Below are 20,530 nucleotides of genomic sequence, written 5' to 3' on the forward strand. Positions count from 1 at the left end.
GGTGCCTATCTGTATCTTTAAGCATCTAAATAACTTAAATCTGCCCCCCAAGTGTCTGCTCATTAAAGGGCCTTTTGAATTTTGTGGAAGTCTTAATTGGAGTATGTGCAGGATCAGGCTGTAAGGAGACTGGATATTCAGACTTGACAACGGCACCATATTCCCCCATATAAATTCATATTTTTCAGGATCTAAACAGTATGACATAAAATCTGTTGGTTATAGTTTGATCATGTATGCCCTTATGCTATATTTCTGCATGTAAAATCAATAAAGATTGCATCATAAGATGTTCAAAATTAAGTCTGTTATGCAAAGCATTCTGGTTAATACGTCCTAGCTAGTGGTGTTACAGGTGGGGCTTGTGTTGCATTTCAGAGAACCATGATTTGTTTTTGGTTTGATTAATCAGGGCTTGCAAAGGGAACTATCAGGATGTTGGCTTCCTAGGCAATAGAGGATGACTTGCTCAGGAGATTGCTCTTATGCAGCAGTGAAATAACAAGGGGGGGATCTAATGGGAAAAACTTGTCTGTGAAGAGCTTATCCGTTATTATTAGTTACATGATTATGTATTTGCCCTAGTCATGGAGCAGGCCACCATTGTGCTAGGTGCTGTACAAAAAAAGATTATTCCTGCCCCAAGTAGCTTACAATCTAAGTGGGCTATGCTGTTCATTTTAGCAGTGTGCTGAATGGAAGCAAAGCAGCACTAAAGAGAAATGCTACCACTTGTTACACCTCACCCCTGTCTAGGTCAGCAGCAGCAATTGTACCCCGGAGCTCTGGGTCTTAAAGTATCAACTCTACTGCCTGAGCTAAAAAGACCTAAGTCTGTTAGCCAAGTGTGGTGCATCTACCACAAGAGGGAGTCAAAGTGCCGTAATGAGTGCATGTGGGCTATGTAGTCTTATTTTCTCTTTCATTTATAGAGTAGTATTTGCCCCTCACCAAAACATTAAGGTATTTGATTAAGCCATTATTTTAAATCTCTGTGTCAGGGTTTCTCTTTCACATGAGCATAGCCTCCTTTGCATAAGGGATGGAGTATGAGCTCCATATAGCTGGCTGCATTTTTCACTGCAAATATAATGTACATTTGATGCCAGACAGAAGTTATTCCCTCCTTTTGATTAAAATGAGTTTGTCATGCAGTCTTATTTCCTCCACATAACTTGAATGAAAGGCCGAGGCAACTGTGCTCCTCCCTTACCAAGAAATATGTCCACAGCAAAGGTATTTTTAAGTGGATGCCTTTATTTCTCTCCGTTGTTTAAATGGTTTCTTAACGAAGCTTCCCCTTTCTCTTTGCACAGCAGATCACTTCGTCATTATACATAACACTATAGGAGTAGTACTACATGTTAATACTGCTGCTTGTGTCTCGTCTTGTCCTTGTTTGTACAGTTCATAGATCACTAACATTATGTTTAACATTGCTTTGTTTGACTCAGAGACCCTGCAATTCTGGATGGACTAGATTTGACAGAAGATGAGAGACGTGTGCTGATTGACAACATAAATAGACGTCTAACACCACAGGCGGTCAAAATCCGAGCTGGTGAGTCCTAAATGGACAATAAGTTGAAGCCCAGAGCCCCTATACATAACACACAGTCACTGAAATCAAGTTACCAAGCACAATGTAAAATTATAAACCCAATTAAAGTAATTACTACCTCTCAGTGACAATATTTGAATGAAATTGCTGTTTCAGAATTGGCTATCCTTGAATAAAATGCCTTTCAGATTACTGTCTGTGTCCTCCTACCTCTAAATCCCATGGTACTTCTGTATATTTTTTGGAGGAGAGAGACTGTGGCTCAGGCAGGCTGAAATGACACTAACATTGGATTACCTACTAGTCCAATCTAAGAAACATTGCTCTCCTCCCTTAAGTATTCCATAGGCTTCTTTCTGATATTTGAACGTTTGTATTGCTAATCACAGAATCCTCTTCTCTGAAAGCAGCTTCTTGATAAGTAATCCAGTCCATCTCCTTGAACTGGCACAAGACTGATTAAAATATTCATCAGCTGTTATTGATTACACCTTTGAACCTGTCTAGTGTTGATGATTTTACAACTTCCCTTGATCGCATCTCCTGTTACCCAAAATGTTAGTTTCTCTGACTGCATGTTAAGCTCATTGCTGCTTGTTATGTCTTCCCTGACAGGATGATTGAGCCCAGTGTGCTCTGCTAAAAGCATTAATCTGGCTGTTCAGCCACATAATTGAACAAGCCACAAGCACAGTTACCAACTAAACAAATGTCAGGCTGTCACAAAGGGGTAGAAAATGCCTCTAGTAAAGCATTCTAGGGCAATCAGCGTTATGTTTTTTTATTGTTTTGGTTGGGGTGGAGAGAATAAGCCATATCTGGGTTTAGGGAGGTGAAGGGAATAAGCCATATCTGGTTTAGGGAGGTGAAGGGGATGGCTCAAAGTGCGGGGGGGTGAAACTGTTTGTGCTAATACCTAAGGCTGTTAATTTTAATTCATATGGTGCAATGAAGTAAGATTTTACATAGATGCATAGATTTTGATTTCCAAATCCTGCTTATATACTGAATTAAATCACCAGAACAAAAGCTCTTTGATTAGAGTCTCATAAAATGACTTAGAATGAATGTTCCCTCATTTAGTTTCGATAGCCTGTTGTGTTATTTTGACAGTCCTAAGTTGGATTTGAACTCTTTGTCTTGTAAGAAAATAAGGAATTTTCCTGTGGGCTTTTAGAGGTTAGTCTGAGGCTGACTAAGATGTTTACTTTGTTATCCAAATTTAATTGCAACCACTAAAAATGGTGGGGTATTGTGAATCACCTGGGTGAGAGACTAATCTACAAATGACTGCTTTGTGCAGCAATTATATATGGATATAGACATACAAAAACCTTTGTCTGGTGACTAATCAGGTAATAATTAGCAAATACGAGCTTCATGGTTCTGAGTCCTCTTCAAACAGACAATACAAAAAAAACAAAACGTGATAATCCTTTCTACTGTAAACTAATACGATAGTATGAAAACTCCCAATACTGCTGGGGAGGGGCCTCAGACATTAATGTTGGCAGAATTTCTTGGTTTTGAGGTGACATTTCCTTTAGTTTGAACTTTTTTGACAGTGCTTTCATTTTGCAATCTTCTGTTATCACTTTTTTATATTTTGAAGTTGCATCTAAGTCTCTTTCCACTTTACGAAATGAAATTTTATGGTTACTGACTTAATTTGGTAGATTCTTTTATTAATTATTCAGTATCTTATCATTTCAAAGCACTCTCTAAAGACTGTTAATCATCAAAGAACTCTTACGAGTTATGTAAGTATTTTCATCATTTTATAGATAGGGAAACTGCAACATTCCTGGGTATCCCATTTTCAAAGGGTACTGAAGCTGTCCTGAGAGCTGACTAGTAATGATTAATTTTTTTTTAAATAGTTTTCCTTGAAAGAATTGTACCGTGTTCTATAATTGATGATTTTTGAATATTGTATTATTCTTTGCATTAATTGTGTTTCTTTGTCTTAGACATTGAAGTTGCCTGTTATGGTTATGAGGGCATTGATGCAGTGAAAGAAGCTCTGAGAGCTGGTTTGAACTGTTCCACGGAGAACATGCCAATTAAAGTAAGTGACTCTGACCTATGTCAGGTGACTGGTGCCAGGAAGTAGTTTAGTGTCTTATCTGGGTGCCTATTAATCATGTGCATTTCTCACCCTCTTCCCAGCTAGGTGGACAAGTTATTCCTTTGTCTCTGAAGGGACCTCACAGAGTCCATTCTATTAAATTAGCTGACAGGGATAACCAAGGCAGGCCATGTTCTAGATAAAACCCTGTTTCTTAACACCTGCTGTTCCTGGATATATACCTGCAGTATTTATTTCCAAGGACCAGCTTGGGAAATGAGGGGATACTTTTAGCCCCAGTGTGTTTGGGTTCTCATGCTGAATTTCGCACAGTCTTCTGCCCGAAAAGTTTTAGTATACTGGGTGCATTCATGGATAATCATTTTCCAAAGACCCTGAATCACCTTTTATCTTCTGGGAGCAGCTAGAATGTCTTTTAACAGAGCAAGTAAACTCCACTTACCCAATCTACTCAGAAAAGTATGCAGTCATTGCCTCAGCATTTCAAACATCAGTTGTTTGGAAAAAGTATATGATGTGCTACTTTGTCACTCTGTTCTTCCATTTGCCCATTTCTAAAATAAGGATAATACCCACTTTGACAAATTCCCTAATGGAAGGCACTATATAAGAATTACTATTCTAATGATGAATATAAAGAAGTAGACAGGGCTGTACATTCTCCTGTATGCTTCTAAAACCAAAAGCTTAGTTGTTTTATCATAAGTGGTTCATGCCGCTTGAGAAATGATGGATACATGTTCTTTGCACTGTGGTATATGTCAATCCTTTTTTAAAAGGGCAATATTGGTCGCTTCAGTTTTTGTTGTCTGTTTCTTTATCATTGAATCTGCCTTTTTTCTTCAATTTTTATAGATTAATCTGATAGCTCCTCCTCGTTATGTGATGACCACCACAACGTTGGAGAGAACTGAAGGCCTCTCTGTTCTGAACCAAGCCATGGCGGTCATTAAAGAAAAGATTGAGGAGAAGAGAGGAGTCTTCAATGTGCAGATGGAGGTGAGAACTGTTTCTGTATTAAAATGCACCTTTTTTCCTAACTATTTTAGAGCGGAGGAAGAAATCTCAGTGGAAAACTACCATTACCAAAAAATAAGTGGTACCTTCTTTGAATTGAACAAATATTGTTTCTGCTTAAACATAAACTGTCAGTAACAAACTTTATTTACCATAAATACTTCCCTGTGTTCCTGATAAACTTTGTTTATAAAAATTCAGATTTTTAGAAACTTTTTAAATGCTAGGTAGAAGTGGTTTGTTTAATTTTTTTGCATTTCCAGTCAAACCAGGTTTTCTTTGCACTAACACGCTAGTGTTTGTTTCCAGTACTGCAGGGAATATTGAAACCATAAAAAGTCACAAAATCATATTGAGTAGTAATATTTTTGTTTTTCATCGTGTAAATTTGAATCAGTTTGATCTCTTGCTATACATTTAGGATGAGTACCAACAGAATAATTTGGTTTATTTTCTTTCCTATCTGTGATATTTTGCACGAAATATAAAAGAGGTTAAAGAAAACCAAATGTTAATGGTATGTGTGTGTCCTGTCTTTCAGCCCAAGGTGGTTACTGACACAGATGAGACTGAGCTTGCAAGGCAACTGGAAAGGCTGGAGAGGGAAAATGCTGAGGTGGATGGCGATGATGATGCTGAGGAAATGGAAGCTAAAGCTGAAGACTAAATTTCCTGGGATGAGTACCAGTTAAGGAGAATATATGATAAATTAGACACCCAGATACAAACACCCTGGACTGAAAGTTTCCAGTATCAAAAACTCCAAAAGCAGATACTTTCTTAAAATATTTGAATGTTTTAAACAGACCACCATGTGGAACCCTCTCTTAAACAGCATTTGCTCTTGTATAGAACTTGCGCAAATTGAGTTCTTCAAACGGAAGGTATCTACTTTCACTGTAGACTCAAATCCAGTGGCCCAGGGAGGGATCATAGACCTTTGCTTAACATTTTCATATCTAACCACTCCAGATTGGCAACTGTTTCAGGTCAGTGCCTCTGTCAGTGAGGTTTCCTGGGAGCACCAAAACCGAGCGAGCCTAACACTTCTACACAGAATGTATTCAAGCAAATATTCAATAAATTTCTGGGATATTTAACTTCAGACTTCTTTTTTTCTTGTCACATGTTCTATAGTATTATGAATGAGGCGTTGAAGGGGGCAGTGAAACTTCAGTTTTCTTTTGGAATGGAAGCAGTTTATATATATTATATATGAAGTATAATCTCCTTGGTTTAAAAGAAATCCAAATATTTTTCTTAATACATTTTATAAATGCAAACTTTACTCAATGGATGATGTTTCCTTTGCTTTTGTCTGTATAGGTTGTTTTAGAGAATGGAAACTTTGAACAGAGCTTGTTACCATTTCAATAAATATAGTTAATGAAGAAAAGATATATAGTTGCACTTTGCTCCTAGAGGTGTGCATACTAGAATGATACAACACATAGCTGCTGGCATCTTCCTTTGCTCGTACTTTTAAGATTTACTTGGTTGTCCCTGAGTGGATGCTGCCACATAAAAACCTTGAGCTGAGAGGGACTTTGCAGTGATCACTGAAATGTGAGCCCCAAATCTGGTGCACACTAAAAGTGACCATTTTAGATTCTTGGAGGTGGATGATGGAGAAACAAGATTCCCCCACCAAGCAATCTGCAAGACTGCTATGTTATCTTCCTTTTAATTCTCTCTATAGAACCCACCTTGGCCATGATGCCTACAAAACACTTAATAATGTTTAGGTGGCTGGTGTGCGGTGACCACTATCTATTACACCTTATGCACCCCTTGTCTGTTGTATCCATCTATTATTTTTTGTCTTATAAGCTGTTTGAATCAGACTGTCCTGGCTCATTATATGCGTGTACAGCGCCTAGCGGAATGGGGCCCTGATCCTTGATTGGGCCCTATAGGTACTATATACAAACATTCTGTCTTAGTGTAAATCACCATAGAGCACAGTGAACACAATACACAGGAGTCGTCGGCCAGCAATCTTCCTCCATGTTTCACAGTCGTCTCATGGCCTTGAGAAGTGTGCCATTCCGCATCCCATCCTGAAAGCCACGTCCTCGAACCACACTTGCCATGGGGCCCCGCCCTGCACCTGGCATCAATCCCTACAAAACATGCTCTCCAACCCACATGACCTGTAAACTCAAGTTTTCTGTGTCTGATTCTTTATATCTGGTATCCAGTTATGTTTTTAATTTGGGAAATTACTTCCTCATTACTCATTTGGGAGGTATAGCTAATGTACAGCAATCGCCTACAGCATTTCAGTTTAAAGGCAGAAAACCTCTTAATGTCCTTGTTTCTTAGCATCCATGTCTTGCATGCATTGAGCAAGATGCTGAAGATAAGAGACTGCAGCAGTTTCATTTTAACTTCATGAATATTTTTGCTCCTCCAAATCGGGTGAGTGTCGCTAGAGCAGCAATTGCAAGTCCAGTTCTATGTCTGATCTCTAAAAGTTGTTTAGTGTCCGTGGTAGTCATACTACCCAGATATTTGAAGTGCTCAATGCACTCCAATGCCACCTCAAATTTTGGTGGGAAATATCTTTGCCTTTTCAACAGACTTAAATGTCACCATTTTCTTTGTCTTTTTCATGTGATATCTTTAGACCTAGCTTCTCTGCTTCTACTGCTACTCATCTTAGCAAATTTTGCACCTCTTCTTGTGACTATCCAAAATACAAATAAGTGCTATTGCAACATGGGAGGGAAAGGAATGCAGAAGGGATTCATATGGTGAACAGATGTGTTGCAGTCCATGCTTGAGTACCAATAGGGGAAGTTGGCACACACAACCCTGATGACATTTTAAAAAAAAAAAAGGAAAGTCCAATGATCAAGTTTTGTGGAATTGTTCATTAAAAAAAGTTACAAGGGTGTATGCCTTCATTAAAATGTACAACAAAGTGAATTTGCAGTTTCTTATTCATGATACCTTTAAGTCACTTGGGTTGTCTTCTAGAAAGTTAGTGACAGCCACGTCAAGATGTGAAGTCTTGTGTATGTATAGCAGGCTGCTCCTCCCTGATAATCTAAATTCCCTCTTTATCAGGTCATTAGAACTCTGTTCCAAGCCTGCCCACAGAAGGTGGTTAAAAGAAAACCACACCCAAAAGTAGTGAATTGACTTCCTGGGCTTGGAATATATCTGTATGCTGACAAAAGAATTGTATGTATTGTTTAAAGTATTTTCCTTCTGTCCTGATCTGTGAACCAAATTAATATACTAAAGTGAGGCTCTCAGAAGCAAGCAAACTGGCTACAGTAATTCTAGTTTAAGAAAGAGTTAGAGCTATTTCTGTCTGCCAAAGGGCTACCATCTGTATTAGCTTGAAGGGTTGTGTAGATAGGTTAATGATGTAAGCTTTGTTTCCATCTCTTACAGTCCAGTCTAAAGCTACCTAATTTCAGATTATTCTCTAAATAGAGAGGCTCAGTATACTGATGTACCTAATTGTTTGAGATTATCTGCTGCTCTTTTAGACATAGCTGAGATTCAGCGACTGGCACCTTCCTGAGCTGATGAGGCCAATATCCGAGCAACCTAAGATGATTGCATTTGAACCACTTACCCCCCCCCCACACACACACACACACACAGCCCCAACAGATGGAGTTAGGCTCTGCTGTTGCTTGAACAAATCTTAGCTAAGAATTTTGAATAAAAGAAAAACCCACCTGATGTTTTTTATTTGTAGTGAAGGCACGAGCTAGAGCAAGGTATTATTGATTATGTTGAGAGGTTTGTCAGCTAGTCGTGCGTCATGCAGCATGCAGTACACTGCTTGCCTTGGTTTCACTGGTTTTCAGTATGTCAATGGCTGTTTCACAGGGTCACTGCAGTGATGCTCTGGAACTACTCCATATGAAGCCAGCCAGGACTCCAGGGGAGCAGGACTCCTCTCTCTGAGCATACTGGCTTCAGGGCAAGATGCTCACACAGCTTCAACCTTCCTGGGTCTGACCTCAGAGCATTCAGCATCCCCTTCCACACCATGCGCTTCCTGCAGCGAGTCTGCCCAGGCAGGGCTTCTGGGGAAGCCAGAGGGCCCTGCACCCCAACTCTGCAGTCAGACATGACTCTCGGTCAGCATAAAATGGAAGGTTTATTAGTCAACAGGAACACAGCGTAGAACAGAACTTGTTGGCACAGAAATCCGTGACTTTCAGCCAAGTCCATCGTGGGGAGTCCTGGGCCAGGCAGCCTGGACTCCCCCTCTTCCAGTCCCCCCAAACAGACTGCCAGCTTCCAGCAACCCGACCTCAGACACCCCCCTTGCGGCTCTTCCTTCTCTTTGTCTCCCTTCCCGGGCAGTCACCTGGTTGATTGAATCCCCCTCTTGGGTCTCGGGTTACAAAGGGCACCGGTCATAGCATATGTGCAGGCAGCTGGAGCAGCTTCACCTCCCACAGAGATCTCAGCCAAAGTCTCACACCCCTATACCCACCACCAAGGTAGTGGTGCAGCACACAGGGAAACTGAGGCACACACAGTATTCATGCAAAACAGTAAAACTCACATAGTCTCAATAGTAAGACTCACATACAAGATAAGGGAAAATCCTGCTTTCTCACATCTCTCCCCAGGTTGAGACCGAACGGAATGGGGTCACTTTAGCTAGTGGCCTGAGGAAGTTCAGGCCCCCCTCTCTGGGACAAAGATTCAGCTATAACATTTGCACTCCCCCTAACATAGACCACCTCCATCTCATACTCTGGAGGCACAGAGTCCACCTCAGGAGCTTGACATTGGCCCCTTATATCTGGCACAGCCACGGCAGGGTTAGTGGTCAGTGCATACAGTGAAGTGGCACTCAGATAGATCCGGCTGCAGCCTTTAAAGAGCTCACCCCAGGGCCAGGCATTCCTTCTCTATGGCCGCATAAGCTCTGCTCCTGGGACAGTAGCTTCCTGCTCAGGTACATGATGGGGTGTTTCTCCCCCTTTGCATCAGTGTGCTTTGGCACCACGCCCAGCCCTGTGTGAACACCATCGGTGAACACCATAAAGGGCTTGTCAAAGTCTGGGTTTCCCAGCACCAGGCCCTTGACCATATCCTCCTTCAGCATGCAGAGAGTCCTCTGGCACTGCCCGGTCCAGACCAGCTTATCTGGCTTACACTTATTGCACAGCTCAATGATGGGAACTGACACAGAGCTAAAGTGGGGCACAAACATCCAGTAGTGCCCCACCATCCCAATAAAGGCCTGGGCCTGTTTCTTAGTCTGGGGAGCAGGCCAGTCTCTGATCGCCTCCACCTTGGCCAGCTCTGGCTTTAGGCAACCTTTCCCCACCTTGTGGCTCAGGTACAACACCTCTGCCATCCACACCTTGCACTTGCCAGCTTTTACAGTCAGCCCTGCATCTTGGAGGCAACCCAGCCCCCTCTTTACCTGGGACACATGGTCCTCCCAGGTCTTGCTAACAACACAAATATCATCAACGTCCGCTAGGGTAAAATCCCCCTCAGTAACTGATCCCCCTGGTGCTGGCAGGTGACGGGCGCCTCCTTGAGGCTGAAAGGTAGGACCAGGGATTTGTACAGCCCCAAAGGGGTGACAAAAGCAGGTTTCAATCTGGCATCTGGATCCAAAGGCACCTGCCAGTAGCCTTTGGTAAGATCCCTGGTCATGGGGGAACAGAGTTTCCCCCCCAACTTGTCTAGGATCTCATCAGGCCAGGCATAGGGCAGGCACCAGACATCATGATGGCATTGAGTTTCCAATAGGCCACATAGAATCGGATCGGCCCACCTTTCCTCGGGACCACAGGAGAGGCCCCGGGGCTGGTGGATGGCTGGATCACCCCTGAAGCTAGCATGTCTCTGACCTCTCCCTCCAGGGCCTGGGCTTTATTCCCAGTTACTCTGAATGAGTAACACCTGATGGGAGGGCTGACTCCCAGCTCCACCCAGTGGATAGCTCAGTTAGTGAGCCCAGGCCAGTTGGAAAGCAGCTGTTGGTATGAATGCAGTGCCTCTCTGATCTCTGCCTGCTGGGCAAGGGGTAGCTGGTCAGCGAGGGGAATTGATTCCAGCAAGGGGCCAGCTCTTGTCTCAGGGAAGAGACCCACCAGGGGATCTTCCCCTTCTCCCCCTGGCCACACATGGCCAGTACCAGCCTCTCGCTGTCACAGTACAGCTCCATCATGTTGACCTGGTCCCCTCGGTGGCTGTGAGCCCAGTTGGGCAGTTCCACCACATCGTTCTCCTCGTTCAGCTGCTTGATGACCTTGAAGGGCCTGTCCCAGGCAGCTTGCAGCTTATTCTTCCTCAATGGGACAAGAACCCTCACCTGGTCCCCAGTGCCATAGGCTGAGTGGTCGTACCAGACCTTCGGCCTCCCTTGGGCCCTGGCTAGTTTCTCCCTGGCCGGACCCATGAGCTCAGTGAGCTTTTCCTGGAAAGTCAGTACATACTCCACCACTGATTCTCCATTGGGGGAGGCCTTCCCCTCCCATTCGTCCAGGGCCACCTTCTGAAAAGGCTCCTCTATGACAGGCAAGTGTCTCAAAGCTGCTTTACCCTTGTCCCTGGCCTTTTGCACCTCTGGACAAGCCAGCCCTGGTCGGCAGCTGTCCCACCCTGGCAGTGGTTCTCTACACTCAGCTGGGGTCTCCAATCCCCCTGGGCTCAGCTTTGCCCCTGCTGTCCCAGTGAGGGCAGGCAGCAAGCCCGCTGCTTTGCTCACAGCATCAGAGCCAGCATGAGCCACCTCCCCCGTGTGCAGGGGGGCAGGAAATATCTCTCTGTTCCACTCAGCTCCAGGGCTCTGGTTACATACAGGCAGCTCCTCCCCCTGCCAGCCAGGTCATTTGCATTTTCCCTGACTGCTTCAGTCTCTGCCAATTGGTTCCCTGGATTCAAATTCAAATCCTCAACTGTTACAGGAGCAGGGCCTGGATCCCCTGGATGGGTCCTTCTGCCTCTCAGCTCAGCCATTGCCAGTTCATGCTGCTGTTGTCTCTCCTGCTGTTCTGCTTCATGCCTTCCCTGTCTCTCATGGTCCTCTGACTCCTTCAGTCTCAGCTCCAATTCCATCCGTCTCAGATCCACTGACTGAGAACACGGTGGAGACCCCCTGTTGGTCGGGGACATGGGTCTCCGGGACACTTGGCTGCTCCCAGCTTCTCTCGCAGTCCGAGCTGGGTCAGGAACCAGTGCAGGCCCTGGGGCTGCCTTGCTGCTCCCAGCCTCTCTCGCGCTCCCAGCTGGCTCAGGAACCGGCTCCTCAGAGCAATCCTCCTCTTCCAACTAAGCAATCAGCTGTGCCTTAGTGAGCTTTCCAATGCGCAGCCCTCTGTCTCTGCATAGCTCTACAATGTCCTTCTTAAGGGAATGGTTATAGGCCATCTCCACCCTGTGCCCAAGTGGTCACGGACTCATAGGCCTGTGCTCTCTTAGCTCCCTCCGGTCCCTGGGAGGAACCCTGTGACCAGGGTCCTAGTGGGGAGCCAGCTATGGTCACTCAATTAGGGTGAACTGCAAAGAATGGGGCAGCCAAACATCAAAAAGCTGGTGGATATTCCAATACTTAGATTCACCAAGCCAGCATAAAACAGCTTCTTTATTACCTTACTGGTTACTCAGAAGTCCAAACAACACAGTTCCATTAAAGTGATCCAGCCTCAGGCCACCATCCAGGTACCCACCTTAAATATGATGAAAATGTTTGTAAATCTTATTTCATCATATAAAAGAAAAGCTTCTACCAATCCCAAAGGATCGGACACATTACCTCCCAGGTTATTGAATGTTTCAGATTTTACCAAAATACATGCTACAGCCAATTCTTATTAGCTAAACTAAAATTTATTAAAAAACAAAAGGGAGAGAGTATGGTTAAAAGATCAATATACATACAGACATGTGTTCAGTTCTTTGAGGTGCAGATTCATAGCAGAGATGGTGAGCTTCGTAATTGCAAAGAGTTCTTTTAGAAATAGTTCATAGGTTATAGTCCAATGTCCAAATCTCAAATTCAGAGTGTACCAGCATAACTGCGACTCATATCTTGTGACTCAAACTTCCCCCCTTCCGAAGCCTAAGCAGATCTGAAATGACATAATCAGGACCCAAGGATCTTTTATACAATTTCATGTCTTTTGACAAGTTGGAATTCTTCAGGGAACTAAAGGTAATGAGGATGACTTTGAAGAAGATCCATCACCGGTACTTAGCTATATGAATTAACATAAGGCCATTTTCTTGTTCCTCCCACCATTCACAGTACATTTCAAAGAGAGATAAATACTGAGATATCCCGTGTTTACAATTCATTACATGATGAATTCTTTTGACCTCTGAATTATCAGAATACAGCATAGACAGGGACTGTTGATTACATTGTCCACCCTACTCATACATGTATAAATACACAAAAACACAAACATTATCTCCCCACATGTCTTCTGTGAGTTATTTATTTTGCAGGATGTTTAATCCTTTCTAGCCATGTGTCACACTCCCAACGTGAGACTGGTGTGGAAGGGCGAAATTAGAGCTCCTGAATACACCTTAAGTACCTTCCAACATTGATATGAGCTTTACATTGAATTCTTTGTAAGGCCAAATTATTGATGCATGCTTTGGCCCCAGCCAAAAATTTAGCCCATACTTTGTGAAATACTTTAGTGATTCCAGGGTTTGGTTTATATGTTAACTTAACATGGCCATTAATGTTAATTAGAGAGCACTTACTCTGGCATTCAGCCATGAAGGCTATGAGATGTTGTACCTCAGTTTCCCTTTGTGCACAGCAGTTCAAGCTTGTAGTGGTTTTTCTGCAGTGTACAGTTTCAAGATTAGATACAGGCACTAACTGTGAAATATCAGTATCATCAGGCCTTTTAGCATAGTGTAATGAAACAGTATAACCATGAAGGCTTTTACAACATACAGTAATGAGTTCTTACGTATCGCCCCCAATATGGCCAAGGGTTTTTCCAAAAAAAAAATGCATATTGTACATTTTTACAGTTCATGGTATCAGCAACAAGTTAGTTACAATCATTAGCAGTAACATAAGTTTTATCATAAGTGTACATTTACAATCATTTTTGTCATGCCAAGCCTTTGATTTAGACAAATCATTCTTTAGGTCATCTTGTTCAATAGCCCTTTTGAATCTTTGTAGCTTTTTCTTGACCTCAGGGTCTTCCTTAACATAGGCTTTCAGTTTAACCACTTCCTTGGAGTTTTGGTATTTTAGGGTTAACCTGTGGCTTTTATTTTCAAGTTTTAATCCTTCCCTTCCTCCCTGTCCAGTAGGGTCAAAATCTGAACTCTTTCGTGTAACAGAATCCATTGGCTGGCTGGGTACGTCCTCTTTGCTAATGGCTATGGGCAAGTCTTTCTCCCCCCTAGTCAGTTAGGTAATTTGCATCAATACAGACACTAGCTTGTTTACTAGTTTTCAAATCCTCAAGCTTTACCAATTCCAAGGCTGGCATCTGTCTTAAAGAGATACCATCCATTTTCACTAGCATGTTAGACTCCAGGTTCCTTTGTCCTTTCATTACCAGCCTCTGCTTCCACATGGAATCAGATGTCAAGTCCACTAAGAGACTACAAGTCATATCCAAAATATCTAGAGATGAGAGTTTGCCTGTTCTCCCCTGCATCCTTGTAACCAGTAACCCGATCTTTCTTCAGTACCTGAGTCATAGACAGCTTACTTAAAGAATCAACGTGGAGACATTCATGTTCCAACAACATTGTCTCCCTAACAAGCTGGTTAAGCTTGTAGGGCTGTTTAAATTCCCTAACAATTTTTATTTTATTTGAAACCTTTTCAAAGCTCTCGAGGTCCCTTCCAGTCCTAGAATCTATGAATCTATGAATCTATCCACACTGGGTCTTTCTAAAGCAAAGTCAGTAGATCTATACACCTCAGAAAGACTCTGGCAGTTAGGAACTGGAACAAGTCTCCCACACAAACTGTTGCTTTCTCTATACAGTGATTCACCCTGAGTTAACTCGGTCAAATCACGTCCACACCCAACAGTTGCAGCAAACTGCTTGCAAAAATTACCCTGACGATTTTTCTCTTCAGGAATCTTTCTAAGCAACGACCCATTTTTCACAGAAATTCTGCCCTTACCCTTTTCACCTAGGGCTTGCACTAAAGGAACATTTTCCTGAGCAACAACAGACTCTTTCTGGGTTTCACTTAAATCCAGAATCACCTCTGTCCCATCAGGAGGATTTTCACAAAACCCCCTTTCAGGTAAACTGCTAGACTTCATAGTCACAAGATTAGAAGTATTCTCTTCCTTATTACAAGATTCCACACTGTCAGTGGGTAACATAGTCAAATCACCTTCATGCTTTTCATGCTATGATATCACCCTGATCAGAGAAGGTTGTCATATCTTTACCCAGCAACACACTAGCAACAGGCAAAATAGAAGCACCAGAATTGCTTGATCTCTGGGAGCTATTTATGACATTAACTGAATGCAACCTAGTTGCAAGGTCATCATCCCTAGCAGACACAAATTTAGGAACACTTCCTTCCTCGGCTTTAGTTGTATCCAGAATCAACTCTGGGTCAACTGATACATTTTCAACCATCATAGGCTGACAGGCTTTTTCTGCCTGCTCTACAAACAGAAAAGAGCTGGAGAAACATTCCCCTTTAACAGACAAACAGCTTGGGATATCCTTTCCTTTGTCCCAGCACACATGGCTATTCACAGACAACTGCTTGGAGACTGGGGTAGCAAGTCATTACCCCTAACAGACACAGGAACATTTCCTTCACTGTCACAATTCTCCACACTGGTGACTGGTAAGGTATAGGGATATTCATGTTCCACTAACCTTGCCAACAATCCATCACTTACCAAGACTGTACCCCTTCCTTCCTCAATTGGGGCATTACTCTGAGCACTGGCCCTGGCCTGTTCCAATGAAACATCGCTCTGTTGGGGCGCAATTAATTCCTTCTGAGTTTCACTTAAATTCAGAACCATCTCTGATACATCAGGAATATTTTCACCTGATTCCCCCTGCCTGGGGCTGCCAGACTCTATAGCTGAAGGGCTGGAGGCCATCTCCTCCTCTTCGCAGCTCTTTTCACTGACATCAGGCAAGCTAGAGACATCAGCACCATACTTCCCTTGAGACCTTGTTATGACATTAACCGTATTAAACTTAGTCATAATGTCATTCCCTATCAGAACGTCTGCTGGAAGTTTATCTCGAGTGTCTACCGTCAGTTGACCACTAAAATCCCCCCACTCCAGGTGGATCTTAGCTAAAGGAATAGTTACAGGAAACTCGGCTAAAGCCAGAACAGTTATGTTCTTGCCTGCCAGTTTGTCCTCCTCTCGGACATAACACTTCTTAACCAAAGTAATGTCTGACGCTGTGTCGTGCCAACCACGACAATCCACACCATTCACCTTTGCATTTCTAATAAATTCATCATACCCCTCCAAGACTCAGTTCTGACATAATTCACGAGACCCTGTCCTTCCCCTACATGCTCCTTTGGGGCTAGGGAGATAACGTTAAAATTTACAGGGTTAGGATCTGCACTCATAGTTATGGCATTGGCACTCACAGGGGTATCAGGTCGTGGAGTGATTTGGAATTCTGGACAATTTGGCTTTATGTGCCCAGGCATTCCACATTGGTAAAAGGTAACTGGCCTCCCTTTAGAGTAAGAGGTTTTGAACTCTGGGCTCCCATGAGCTTTTTTATCCACGCTGGGGTTAGGTTTACTCCTAGACCCTTCCTTTCTTTTAAACTGGGGTGAATAGTGATTATTCTTTCCCAGGAGCTTACTTCTTTCATGACAATTTCAGTGCAATTTCAGCAGCCTGCAAAACACAATTGGGCTTTCCATCGCATATAGCAGCCCGAACCTCACCTGGCACCAAATTTAACATTTGTTCAAGTGTAATTAATTGCATTAACTGTTCAAAATTACCCCAAGCTTTCTCACCAGTAATCCACTTACTGACAAAACCCAACAGTTTATGAGCACATTCCACATAAGAAATACCATTAGACATTTTAAAATTTCTAAATTTCAACCTGTAAGTTTCAGAGGTAACCTTAAAATATTTTAACACAGTATATTTATATTTTACATAATTCAAAGCTTCATCCATACCCATTTCATTGAACACTTCTCTGTCTTTCCCAGTTAATCTGGTCAGCAGGACAGGCATACGCTGATCCTCTGGGATATGGTGAATTTCACATAGACAGAAATTCCTCTATGTCCTCAGTATCTTTGTAAATGGGGCAAATTCTTTCCCAATTTTTGTTGTCCAGAGGGGATGGATTTCCAGGTTGTGGCAGCTTTTTCTGCTCTTCCAACACTTGGAGCTGAAGTCTAGCAGATTCCTGTTGCATCTGGTGAGCCTTCTCCTCAGCAGCCAGCCATTCTATATGCCTTAAATGGGCCTCTTTTTCCATTTTATCAATCTTTTCTTTAGCCTCCTTTTCCATATCAGCTATCTTTTGCTTCTCCAGTAAACGAAGATCCATAAGCTTCTATTCACATTTAAGTTGTTGTTTGTTTCTTATTGCAAGCATTCTCATGGGTCTGCTTCCTGATCATTTGCCATTAGCAGATTTTTCAGTTCTTGATCTGGGTTTTTTTTCTTAAAAGACAACCCTCTTTGTAAGAACAAATCTTGAAGGCTTTTTCTATCAAGTTCTTCATATGATTGTTGCACACTCATTGTAACTGATTTTTAATCCTTAAACTCTCCAATATAAAAATTATTTTTTTCAACAACCATGTGGTTCTGATCCAAAAACCCAATTAACCTGTGGTAATGTGTATCCTGTCGACTACGCTGCTGTGACCAGGGTCCTAGTGGGGAGCCAGCTGTGGTCATTCAATTAGGGTGAACTGCAAAGAATGGGGCAGCCAAACCCCCAAAAGCTGGTGGATATTCCAATACTTAGATTCACCAAGCCAGCATAAAACAGCTTCTTTATTACCTTACTGGTTACTCAGAAGTCCAAACAACACAGTTCCATTAAAGTGTCCAGCCTCAGGCCTCCATCCAGATACCCACCTTAAATATGATGAAAATTTCTGTAAATCTTATTTCATCATATAAAAGAAAAGGTTCTACCAATCCCAAAGGATCGGACACATTACCTCGAAGGCTAATTAATGTTTCAGATCTTACCCAAATACACGCTACAGCCAATTCTTATTAACTAAACTAAAATTTATTAAAAAACAAAAGGGAGAGAATATGGTTAAAAGATCAATATACATACAGATATGAGTTCAGTTCATTGAGGTGCAGATTCATAGCAGAGATGGTGAGCTTCGTAATTGCAAAGAGTTCTTTTAGAAATAGTTCATAGGTTATAGTCCAATGTCCAAATCTCATATTCAGGGCGTACCAGCATAACTGCGACTCATATTTTGTGACTCAAACTTCCCTTGACAAAGCCTAAGCAGATCTGAAATGACATAATCAGGACCCAAGGACCTTTTATACAATTTCATGTCTTTTAACAAGTTGAAATTCCTCAGGGAACTAAAGATCATTAGGATGACTTTGAAGAAGATCCATCACCGTTACTTAGCTAGATGAATTAACATAAGGTCATTTTCTTGTTCCTCCACCATTCACAGTACATTTCAAAGACAGATGAATACTGAGACATCCTGTGTTTACAGTTCACTTACATGATAGGATGTTCTTTAGACCTCTGAATTATCAGAATACAGCATAGACAGGGACTGTTGATTACATTGTCCACCCTACTCATACATATATAAATATACCAAAACACAAACATTACCTCCCCACATGTCTTCTGTGGGTTAATTATTTTGAGGATGTTTAACCCTTTCTAGCCATGCGTCACAAATCCATTCAGTGTGACAGCCCTTCTCGGGGGTCCACTTTCTCTCAGGGTTAAGCCGTAGGCTCCTCCACCTCCTGGAACCACACTGCTCAGAGCCTTCAGCGCACCTGTCTCTCGCTAATCCCCCTTCGTTCTACTGCTCCCCAGTCACTTACTGCAGGATGCTCTGTCCATTGGGTGCAGTTTATCCCCCCACTGCCACCAGTTGTCACAGAGTCACCAGGGTGATGCTCTGGGACAACTCAGTATGAAGCCAGCCAGGACTCTGGGGGAGCATGCCTCCTCTCTCTGAGCATACTGGCTTCAGGGCAAGACGCTTACACAGCTTTGACCTTTCTGGGTCTGACCTCAGAGCATTCAGCATCCCCTTCCACACTGTGTGCTTCCCGCAGCGAGTCTGCCCGGGCAGGGCTCCTGGGGAAGCCAGAGGGCCCTGCACCCCAACTCCGCAGTCAGATGTGACTCTTGGCCAGCGTAAAATGGAAGGTTTATTGGTCAACAGGAACACAGCGTAGAACAGAACTTGTTGGCACAGAAATCAGTGACTTTAAGCCAAGTCCATCATGGGGAGTCCTGGGCCAGGCACCCTGGACTCTCCCTCTTCCAGTCTCCTCAAACAGACTGCCAGCTTCCAGCAACCCGACCTCAGACACCCCCGTTGCTGTTCCTCCTTCTCTTTGGCTCGCTTCCCCAGCAGTCACCTAGTTGGTTGCATCCCCCTTCTGGGTCTCAGGTTACAAAGGGCACCAGTCATAGCATATGTGCAGGCAGCTGGAGCAGCTTCACCTCCCCCAGAGGTCTCAGCCAAAGTCACACACTTCTATTCCCGCCATTGAGGTATTGGTGCAGCACACAGGGAAACTGAGGCACACACAGTATTCATACAAAACAGTAAAAGTCACATAGTCTCAACAGTAAGACTCTCATACAACATAACAAGGGAAATCCACACTTCGTCACAGGCTGACAGTAAACTTGATTAAAAAGTCTTGAGGTCCTTGTTGAAGTGGTACCTTCTTACTCAACAGATCTGTTCTGTGTGTATTCAGAGCATCCGCTCACTTCAATAGCTAAAGTTTTTACTATAGCTATTCCTATAGAGCTAACAGTGAACTGGAGTAATCCTGCTGTACATTAGCAACAGAATTGTTTTACTAAATTCTAACTGCAAGCCCAAATTCTCTTTCAAGTTACACTCGGGCAATTATTTGGAGACAATGGGTAGTGTAGGTATAACTGAAGGCCAAATTTGACCTGGTCACTAATTATTACTAGTGGTGCATAAACTAGAAAGAGCCCATCTGGACTTTCAAATCCCAAACCGACTCTGCAAGGCTGGCAATTTAAAACCAAATGTTCACATCTTTTATTTGCAAACTTACCTGATTTGCTGTGGAGTCATTGAGACACAAGAACTGTGGATAGCAGTAATGCTAGAGAGACAGACTTTGGAGCAGAATCTGCACATTGAGGTGACAGGAAAATGTTGTTTCTCATAAATTTTTATGCAATAATAGAATGCTAAACCCAGCCCTGAATCTGGATAGCTACACTGTTCCTAAGAAGCACTAACCCATCGATCTGCACTTAATTTTTTTAATGCTTTGAAATGGCTGCTGTTGATAAGGTTTTACCAACTTTTGTCCTATTATCTAGACATTTTTCATCACATTCACAAAAGAAATAAGATGTTCTGTAGAGTTATTTTCCTTCTCGGGTAGGGTAGCTAGAAGGAGGACAGACTTTAGTGCAACACTTGGAGACCTGATGGCTTTTGCTAGTGCTCCCTAGAATTGTATGGTTCGAGACTGCTGGTAGAACTTCCCCAGTGTGGAGGGCCCTCTGCTCCAGAACTCACTCCCCCTGTTGACCTTCAGGTTATGGCGTAAGGCCCATATCTCATGCTTTTGCCTGAGTGATGTTAGTATTGAGTTCATTCTGTGGAATAGTCTTTGTGGACAGTCTATTATTTGTCCTGATTGTTCAATACA

General features: G+C 42.9%; 1 protein-coding gene across 1 annotated transcript in view; it reads left to right on the forward strand.

The window, feature by feature from the left end:
- EIF2S1 (eukaryotic translation initiation factor 2 subunit alpha) overlaps positions 1-5,772 on the forward strand; it is a 13,132-nt gene extending 7,360 nt beyond the window's left edge. The window contains exons 5-8 of the mRNA XM_024198592.2: positions 1,455-1,561; positions 3,532-3,629; positions 4,506-4,649; positions 5,209-5,772. Of these exons, the coding sequence (XP_024054360.1) occupies positions 1,455-1,561; positions 3,532-3,629; positions 4,506-4,649; positions 5,209-5,334 (475 nt within the window). The 3' untranslated portion in view covers positions 5,335-5,772. The remainder of the gene's footprint in view (positions 1-1,454; positions 1,562-3,531; positions 3,630-4,505; positions 4,650-5,208) is intronic.
- Positions 5,773-20,530: the final 14,758 nt, after the last annotated feature.

The sequence above is a fragment of the Terrapene carolina genome, unplaced genomic scaffold (assembly GCF_002925995.2).
Source record: "Terrapene carolina triunguis isolate 2854851 unplaced genomic scaffold, T_m_triunguis-2.0 Scaffold96, whole genome shotgun sequence".
In the NCBI taxonomy this organism is placed as follows: Eukaryota; Metazoa; Chordata; order Testudines; family Emydidae; genus Terrapene; species Terrapene triunguis.